At 29.8% G+C, this 10,728-nt stretch overlaps 1 protein-coding gene across 1 annotated transcript; it reads left to right on the top strand.

Moving 5' to 3' along the window:
- Positions 1 to 322: 322 nt before the first annotated feature.
- On the top strand, positions 323 to 793 carry LOC125595157. Its single transcript, XM_048771064.1, has one exon. It carries the CDS (start codon positions 323 to 325, stop codon positions 791 to 793), a length of 471 nt encoding a protein of 156 aa, XP_048627021.1.
- The last annotated feature ends 9,935 nt before the right edge of the window (positions 794 to 10,728 follow it).

Genomic DNA, 10,728 nt, shown 5'->3' with positions numbered 1-10,728 from the left:
AGGGGGAAGCCCTAGGTAAAATTCCGAAATATTTGGAAACTTCCTTAAAAATCTCTGCCGCTGGAACAGGCACGCCAGACTGCTCCGCACGACTGTTCCACGTGAAAAACTTCAAATTGCACTCTTTTTCTCCTATTTTCCTCCAACTGGTCTATCTACCATCCAATGCAACTCCAGACCTGTAATGACTCGAAAAGGACTAGGAAGACTCGATAAAGACTTGAAAACCAATTAGAAAACATATATACAAGATGCCAAAAACACCGTATATCACCTTTGTTTACCACAAGTGAAAGGAAGAGCCTTTTGTTTTTGTTTACTGATGGGTGAGGAGTTCGCTGACACAATGAACCTAGATTTGAATCTTAGGCCCGGTCCTGAGTCAGATCTGCGGCCGTCCCTAAACGAAACTGTGAATCTGGCTGATTGGAGTAATGACCCATCCGAGAGATTCTCGGAAGCTGTGACGAGGATCATAACTCGGCATAGGACGCGGTTCAGACAACTTAATCTCCCCATACCAATTATATCTGAAACCCATATGTCTATTGAACTGAACCAGTTGATGGGAAGTCCTGTAACCGGAGCTGCTTTGCAGACTGGCGAGGGTAGTGAAAGAGGCAATGAGGATCTGAAAATGTGTGAGAACGGAGATGGAGCCATTGGAGACGGTGTGTCAGAGAAGAAAACGGACGTGGAGAAAAGCAGTGGCAGCGATGGTAACTTCTTCGATTGTAATATATGTTTGGATTTGTCCAAAGAGCCGGTTCTCACCTGTTGTGGCCATCTTTGATAGTGTCTTCACTTGGTGTCTTTTAAATGACATTATTCAGGGGAAATGATGATGATTTGCTAAGATCAAGAACACTTATTGTCCTATCCTCTCAAGAAAGAGAAAGGGTTTATGATATGTATATATACCTATTCTTACACAATAATATTGTTACAATTCAACATCAATATAAAGTCAATGTTTATAATTTGATCAAAACCTTCATGTTTCACAATGATAATAGAAAAAGTAGCTAATTTCCTTTTATTTTTCTTTTAATCATTCTTGCGTATAATTAAGTTTTTCAAAGAACTCAGCTACGGCGATCCAAATCTTAGTCAATCTCCCGTAGTAGCCATCAAAGGCAAGATAGAAATAGCTTTGGGTTAGGTTGCAAAACTCAAAGAAAAAGAAACAAAGCTGGAGAAACCTAAAACGCTTTCACTGGGGATTGGAAGATCATATGTCCACGAATAACTGCTTAGACAATTACAAAAATATTTAGAGAAATACAAATCACATTACAGCCTCAGAAACTTTTTGATCGTTCCTGAAAACATGTACACCAACTGGTTTTGCCAAGTGCCATTGGGCTCCAAGAATTTCCGAGATGGACCTTCTAGAATAGTTCCAAGAACATCTAAACTGGTTCGGGTTAACTTTTTCTATTGCCTCGAAGAGTTGTAACCGAAGTAATAAAAAAACTACATATATCGCTTTTGTTTTTAAGCAACACATATATCGCTTATTGTGTTGTATTTCATACGAAAAGATTAGCAGAGTCTATCATGCGGCCACTTCCTCATTTGTAGTTATCTTGATTTTCTTTATGATAAAACCATAGTTAGCTCTTTTATTTTTCTTTTAGTTTACTTAATATTTGGTTTGATTGTAATTTTTTTGATTGACACATACTAAAGAAAGACAGTTAATTAAAATAGAAGCATTATCTAAACGAAGCAGAAATGACAAAGCCAAATTTTAATTTATTTATTTCACAATTATCATTCCTCTTCTTGAAAATATCTAAAATAATATACCTCGAAAATCACATGTGTTGTAATATCACTTCTTATCGTATCTAAATTAATCTTTAACTTATGTGAACATCAACTTCAACCCATCAAACTATATTAAACAAAAATCATTATATTAAAAGAAACTTGACATCGCGTACACATATCATAAGACTACGATAAACCAAAAGGCATTAAACAAACCATATCACATACCAAGTGTCGTTATCAATTAGAGTAAAATGGTGGGAAAATATGGTGAAAATGAGAGGGATAGAAAAATAATAAAGTTAGAGTAAATTTTTTCATCTAATTAATAGTTGAGGTAAGATTTATTATATTTTTACTATTTTTCTCACTTTTTAGAATAAATGAAATAAAATCATATTCCACTTGATTGGATGAAAGTAGAATAAATTGGCTGAAATAATTTTTCATCCACTTTAATTTACTCGAACTCTACCATATAGTCATACCCACAGTTAAACGATGTACACCGACTAAAAGAAAGACAACATAAAAATGAAAAAAAAATTTAAAAGGAAAAATGAAAATTAACTTACATCAAAGAATATTAGTGTTGAGAACTAGAAGCATAAAAGTCCTTCTCCAAAAAAAAAGAAAAAAGAACGAAAAGCAAATATTATCTCTATACCTTCAGGCCGGTTGAGTAGGCGGACAAACGGTACGACCGCCCCAGATCCAAGCCTTTGTCCCCCATATATTAATAGCTAAGGGGTCTAATTGTTTTATATATCTATATTTTTAGACAAAAGATTAGAAAATATAACAAAGTAAATTGAAAAGGGCCTAAAAATATTTTTTGTGTATATAGTTTTATTTTCATCAGAAAATATACACAGTATTACTGATGAAAATTTTAAAAAATTTTAAACATTAAATAAATATTAATATTAAAGGGTACAAAAAAGAGTTTCGTCCTATGATCCGTAACAGTGTTAAGTCGACCATGTATACTTTATGTAGTAGCAATAGAAGATCAAAGTGAAAACCCAAAATTTGAGAAAAAGCTCAGTGATATTGATTAATATATACATCCAAAAATGCAAAAAGTTACCATCAACATGATATAGAACAAAAAAGAAGCGGTTTTTAAAAAATACCAGATGCTACAAATTAACAAAAACTTAATATAGCAATGAACATTGGCAAATCGTTCATATCAAATTAATGTGAGAAACATATAATGAGAAAAACAACAGATTAACTCATAAAAATTCAAATTTTCTTATTTTTATCAAACAAATATATTTATAAAATAATTTAAAATATATATTATTATGTCTATAAATGGTTAACAAGAAAATTACACTACCAAGGATAAGCAATAGATAGCAAACTGCATAATTGCATTGTAACTAACACGAATAAATTGAGAAAGATAAATTTACTGAGATGACAAAAAATATATAAATTTATGAAATCTCACAATCCATGGTACATGTGAACCATAGGAATTAAGGCTAATGATGCATTCATATGTCAAAGTTACGCGAACAACAACGATACTCTCAATCAAGGAATGTTCCTAAGACGCCTCCCTATATTTTTGGGTGAAAATTACTATCAATTGCTACATTTCCCACTATAAGTGCATACCTACCAAATAACTTCTCAAATTTATTTTCAAGGGAAAAACATAAACTGAAATAAAATTATTTTTAAAACAAATAAGGTAAATACACATTATACAAAGAATCTATCTCCAAAATCAATAAATGAAAATAAAAGTAGCAATAAGCTTACTTATACTAAAATACAATTATACCGACAAAAATAGTCACCTAGAATGAAGCTTTCATATTAAGAAGTCATCGCATGTCAACATTTATACCTCTCTCTCTCTGTATGTGATTAAGAAGCGGCTAATTTCAAACAGTTAATGAACATCAAAGAAAGAAAGTTTTGAAGTTGAATTATTCACACGGCTAATCTCATTTGAGTGTGAATAAGATATTAAAATAACGAACAGTCATATTGTCAACAAAAATTAATATAAAAACATATAAAGGTTCATAAAAGAAAAAGCTCAAGTTATTACCATATACAATATTTTTAAAGTTAGATTCACCCCAACAGCAACAACAACAAAAAAAAATAATTCTGCATTGGGATGTTAGAAGTTTGAGAGGAAAAACAATAGATAAATTAAAATTCAAATAATAAATACCCACATATATTTAAAAAAAAACAAATAGCTCCAAACAATCATTTCTTTTTTCTTTATTATGTTATTCATACTAAGTTTTTGGATTACTAATATGTAACACTATTAAAGAAAAAGGATGTGTGTACATATTATCTAAAAATCCTTATTTTACAACTTAAAAATAATGATAGAAATAAAAATTCACAATGGATTGAAAAACTAAGAAATAAAAACAACCTCATAAATATAGAAGATATCAAAACAAGACAAATAAAAGTTAATATAAATTTTTAAAATATTTATAGCACACAATCCGCGCGTAGCGCGGAAAAAAGATCTAGTATAACTAATAATAGGTGGACGGCACCCTCGTGTGTGCGCATTAATATGATTCTTAAAATGATGGTTACATTTCAATGATTTCACATAATATGTATTCTGTTAATTATTGTGTATATATAATTATTTATGCATGTTTTATATATATGTAGTATTAAGACAGTTATTTATAATTTGGTGAAAAGTTTAGTAATAATTTTATCGCATTATATTAACATTAAAACATTAATTTTTTGATCGTACTAAAATAATAATAAAATCAAGATAACATTGACGATAGTTTAGTTTCGAACACTAGTATCTCTTCAGTCTAATGAGTGTTTATCTGATTCAATTGCGAAGAATAACTTGAGTTTAAAATTAATAGCTAAATACATTATATAATGTGTTTTATCGTATAGTTAAATATTAAATATATAAGATATCTTGAATGTTACTCATTAATTTCAGTCACATTAGAGTTCTACAATATATGGTTATATTTGTCGGAACCTATAAAAATATGTAAATTTGGAAGTAAATCTAATAAGTCATATTAACGAGAGAGTTATTGGTAATTTAACCAAATAACTAAAAAAATACCATTGATTAATACGTCAAAATATTAATAAACAAATTTTAGCAGCTCCAAATTATGATAACAGATTCATTAATGTAGCTGTCATGTCCTGTTTAACATTCAGTTTTACATTCAACTAGATTCTGATCCGTGCAGTTGCACGAAATTATTTATATTTATAATTTATGTTTCCAAATTAAAATTTTATGATTTGATGATGTTTTATAAACTTTGATTTGTATCCATATTGTATTATAGTTTTCAATTTGGTTCCGATTCTGTTGTGGGTTTTGATTTTCGGTTCAAGAAATATAGTAATAGTTTGGTTATTTATGAATTTGGATTTTTTTTTTTAATTTTGTTGTTTTGGTTTTCGGTTTGGTTAAAATAGCAATGTTAGGAACCTAGTAAAATTTCCAGTTTAGTTCGAGCATGTTAGTCTGAATAAAAAATTGGAATTTTTTATTATGATTCTGATTTATGTAGATATATTTTTAATTACACTTTCTGATTTTTTTTTATTTTTGTTATTGAATGGCTTTATATTTTAAATATGTTTAAATAATCGGTATATCTCAAGTTTAGCAACCAGATATTCAGCTGTATTTATGATTCATTCGACGGAATGTTGCTCTTCTCAGCTTCTTCTCCGCCCAGTCCCTGAAAGAAAGAAGAATCAAACTCGTAAATTACCTCAAGAACAGATCTATCTAAGATTGATTTTTTACATCAATATAAACGTTTTTTCGTGTTTAACTAATCAATGTAAATGGCCCTTTTTTGGTTCAACCAAAGTACGTGGCCTAGTTGTCAAAAGTCATGCAATCCATATGCTCCTTTTTTTTTGCTTTACAAAGAAAGAAAAATCTTGTAATATGATATTATGGATAAAGCGTTTACTTCAACTTCAAGCTCATTTTGCAACCGGATTATCTCTTGATTCTCATCTTCCACTTGCATTTGAAGTCTATCAAATCTCTCTTTCTCACACGATATTTCTGCCTTGTTATTCGCAAAGCTCTGAAGTTGTTCCTCTAGATCATTTTGTTACCTTGCAAGAGACTCCATTTCTGTTTCAGTCGACGTGCCTTCTTTCTCCAGTGAAAGATTCTCTTCTTTTTCTCAAAAACTTGAAGCCTTGTCAGCTCCAACTTTGCCTCTTCCGCCAATTTAACCACTGCATCTAATTAATTTTTATTCTCGTAAAAGCTCTTTTTCAGCTTTGATATCTTTTATGATCTGAGCAACGTTAAAAATTAGTTATAAAGGCATGCCGTGCTTTTGGATTTATGTTATTAATGTCAAGAAAACCAGAGAATTGGTATCAGTGTCAAAAACTCCGGACTTAGGATCACTATATTCTTGGAAAGTTAATGCTGAGACGAGCTCAGTGCAGTGATGAGGTAAAAAGTGATGAGACAGTATTATATAAAACTACGGAAAAACTGAATATTGTAAAGAATAAATTTGATAAAATTATACCAAAAATTAAGAAAATGATGATTCAACTGCAGAGGCGAGATATTATCTCTTTCCTTAACTCAAAATACGTCCCGTAGTGCGACGGTTCGATAACGTAATGAGTCCCAAGATACAACTGCAAAAAATCTTTTGATTTGCGTCATTCTATCAGAAGCCTGGCGAAACTAGTTTTGTGTATACTCTCAGACTCAAGAGAACAAATCAAAGGAAAAAAGAAATATGGAGAATTGTTATTTTGCCGTGTGTAGAAAACTGCACAAGTGATCTCTTTTTATAACTTGAAGAGAAAGTACACGTTATGCAAATTAGAGGAGTCAACTAACGTACATATCAATTATAATTATGGAATTGATTTCCATGATCTTGTACGTTAGTTTGCAAAGTAATATTGTGACTTTGACCAAGTCACCAAATTTTAATATACTTCTTGGGTTTATCAAGAATAAAATTAACTAAATAAGTTAATTGACATAATGTCCCATTAACAAATTTAAAATTAAATTCTAATCCAAATATCCAAAGTGATCCATTTGCTAAATATTTTATACTTAGCCAAATTTAAAGCTTTATAAGCTTTACACATCACTCACTTTGGACCTCTATTTCTCATTCAACACAACTCTGATTTGACCAACAAATACACTAACGCATAGTGTTCACGGTGATGATTACATCGTGCCCATATTCCGGTCTTTTCGATAGACGTTTCCGTCAAAAAACCCATCGAAAAATGGTATGCACCACTTTATCAAAAACGAGTTCTAACAATCCTCGATGTGAATAGAAATGACTCTATACACATATAAAGTCGCTGACAAAAGGCCAAATGAACTTAGAGATAGTTATCAAAAGATGATTTTTTTCTTAGAAGGAAAAAAAAACTAGTGTCATACACTGAGTTTTGTGTATAATGGTTAATTGTATCTTGAAAAGGGTATATGGGTTATTAGCTTTACTCGCTTTAGTCAATATTCGTTATTGGTTCTATTGGCTCTTCTTTGGTTAGCATAATTCTTTTGTATTGATATCTGATTCGCTATGTGTCAATAGATTGATGCATCTCCTGTCTCATAAAAAGAAGCGCTAGTACTTTTGTGACTTTGGTTAATTGCATGACTGCTTAATTTGTTTGAAGGATTAAGACTTTAATTTGTTTGAAGGATTAAGACTGTAAGCACCAAATTTACTAGATAGGAAAATTTGATATGTAAAGTAAAAAATTTACAAAATAACATGAATAAAAAAAATACAACAATATAATACCGTAGTTGGAAAAGAACTAGGTTGAAGCAGAGTCGAGATTATATCTCTTTCCTTAATCCTTTAAACGCCCTTAGTGTGCCGGTTTGATACGTTTAAGAATTCCAGGATACAACTGCATATATCTTCAGTCTCACAGCACTTGAAAATCAAAGCCTGTCGAACTTATTTCTATGTTATACTCTCAGACACAAAAAAAAAACGGAAAAAGTGGTTTTGTTTTTCTTGGATGTATCTAAAAAAAAAAATGACTTAAGCTCCCTTTTAACAAAACAGGTCCAACGTAAGCCATTAAAGGAGCATTGAATCACGTCAAATGTCATAAAGAGAAATTGATTCTTTGTAACTATTTTGATAACGTGCATTCAAGAAAAAAATATTGTAAGTTTGACTAGGTTAAACAACAATAATCTTTTTAATGGGTTTAAATCTTTTATATTTAAATAAATATAAGATAATCATAAAATAAGTTATTAGACATAATGTCCAACTAACAAATTTTAATTTAACCCCAAATATATAAAGTGAGACATTTGTTAATTTCATATTTAGCCAAATTCAAATTTTACGAGCTTTGTAAATCACTCACTTTACACCTCCATTTTTTTATTAAAAACAACTTCGATTTTGACCAACAAATACACTATTTCATAATGTTCACGGTGACGATTACGTCGTGCCCAAATTCCGTTATTTCCGACAGACGTTTCTGTCAAAAAACCCATCAAAAAATGGTACGCACAACTTTGTCAAAAACGAGTTCCAACAAAAGGAACAAACTTGTTTGAAGGTGGCTAGTCTTTCAGGTTCAGCATTACAGGCCGCAAATTACCGTATGATCTTCCTTTGGTGTATACTTCAAAAAAGTCTCAAGCTTTGATCATTTGTAGTTTTCAACCATACATATTTCAATTCAATACTAAGTGAATACTACTCCCTAATCTTTTACTAATAATCAGTCACTTACCAAAACAGTGAAATCTCTAATTTCACCCAAAATCTTTATCTCACCGTTGATTGAAATCCAGAAAGAGCTGCTTCGTGTTCATAACACATATTTTTGCATCAACAAATTTTTCCATCCAGAAATTAAAATTGATATGTTATATAGATACGAAAGCAGAGAGACAGACATACCCGCTTGAATCCTCTTTCAGTGAGTTTTGTCGCATCCTCGTCTCCTGCTCAGGGCTGTCAATTGGTTGGGTGCCCATGGGTGTGGTCCAGTCCAGACTGTGCTGGACAGATAATGAGTTTTTCGATTTTTTTTTTTTCAATTTTTTTTTTGTAATTCGAAAATACTTTTTGAAACTATTTTTAAAATTTTTATTGTCAAATTTTTAATATTTAGTTTTATTTTATAAAATTTTAAATCTTAATCCAAAATCACCACTCCTTAACTCTAAACCCTAAGGTTTGGATTAGTTAACCCTAGGAGTATAAGTGTATATTTACCTCTTTAATGAAATATTTTGGTCATTTTGATCCTTAGAATTTATATTTGTGACATAAATTTTTTTATTGCTATCCTAGTGTATTTTTCTTATATAAAACAGAGTTATAATTTTTTTTACATAAAATAGAGAGTTATAATTTTTCTTTATATAAAACAGATAGTTATAATTTTTTTTTACATAAAACACAGTTATCAAAAATTGAAGTCTATTGAATTTATTTTACATCACATTTGTATTCATAATTTTTCAACGACATTAAAATTGGATTTATATTGAATTTAAATAGATTTACTTATAATTGACGGATTTGAGCTGTCCAGTTGGGTGTAGGTGAAGTTGGGTTTGGGTGTTATTTGTGTGTTGGTTAAATATGGATGTGAATGTTTTGGGTCCGAAAAATCTTTCTAAGTGTATATATTAATTCAAATTCAATCTCTAATATCTTTCTAAGTTTATCCTACGTAATCAATGCAAAATATTTATTATCGCTCTAAGATATATATACTTAATCACCTAACTTATTTTGAAAATATTTTTTCTCTTGACATGCTCATCAATCTGCAATAATTATTGAAATTTAATGTCAAAATCCAATCCAAAAATTCTTGATCACTTACACACAAATGATTGTTTACCCAATATTTATATCAAATATTGTGAATCATTATAATCCAAACAACTGCATAAATATTTTCTAACCATAATTTTTTAGAATCCAAAATATTGTACAAATAAATTCACAGATTATTCCCACTAGGTGAGCACATATTCTATACTCTACGGTTTTAATAGCCCATTATATATAGTTTCAATTTTATAACTAATGTATATTTTTTTTAATAACATACTAACCATAGTTGTCTATATTATATACTTATCTTTCAAAAAAAATTGTGTTATCTCTTACACATAGTTCTAATTATATATATATTAGATTTGTTTATATGATACCCAGTATCGGTGATATATTTTACGCTAAAACGCAAAATTAAATTTACTTATGTAATACAATTACTCAATATAAAATAACTATAAACATAAATCAAAAGTTGAAATTAAATATCCGTCGTCGTCGCGCGGATCAAGATCTAATTCGAATTACATTATAAGACACTTATCATATAGAGCTGATTACATAGGAAGACACATTTGTCTTTGGTTTAAACTAGGAGACACTTCCCACTTGTGAGACATTTTTTTGTAGGGCCAAAGAATTGGTTTGTCAAATTTACCCTTGTGAGAAATAGAATCAATAGTATTCTGTTGGAAGAATTGAGAGTTAGATTAAAAAGTTGTTTTCTCTGTTTCCTATAATATAATAATTTTTTCTATTGGTTTCTCACACAAAAAGAAAGCTATTCTTCACAAAAAGAAAGTTATTTCTCACAACATGTTTTATTTTGTATTATTTCATATTAAAATTATAAGTATAAATATATAATGTACAAAATAAATTATAACTTTTTTTCTTCTATATTTCGAGATCCATATTATTTATGTTTTGATATTTTAAAAAAATTTGGATTTTCAAAATGAATTATGTGGTGGACGGATAGGTCGAACATACGTCGCTAATGTACTTATGATTACATTTCTGTTTGTCGTTTACATATGGAGATGTTTATTTTCTTTCTCTGCAATCTATCCACAAATTATTCATCCACACTCGTCTA

The sequence above is a fragment of the Brassica napus genome, assembly GCF_020379485.1.
Source record: "Brassica napus cultivar Da-Ae chromosome C9 unlocalized genomic scaffold, Da-Ae chrC09_Random_61, whole genome shotgun sequence".
Taxonomy (NCBI): Eukaryota; Viridiplantae; Streptophyta; class Magnoliopsida; order Brassicales; family Brassicaceae; genus Brassica; species Brassica napus.
The sequence above is the reverse complement of the archived record's forward strand: the minus strand, read 5'-3'. Positions and strand labels throughout refer to the sequence as shown.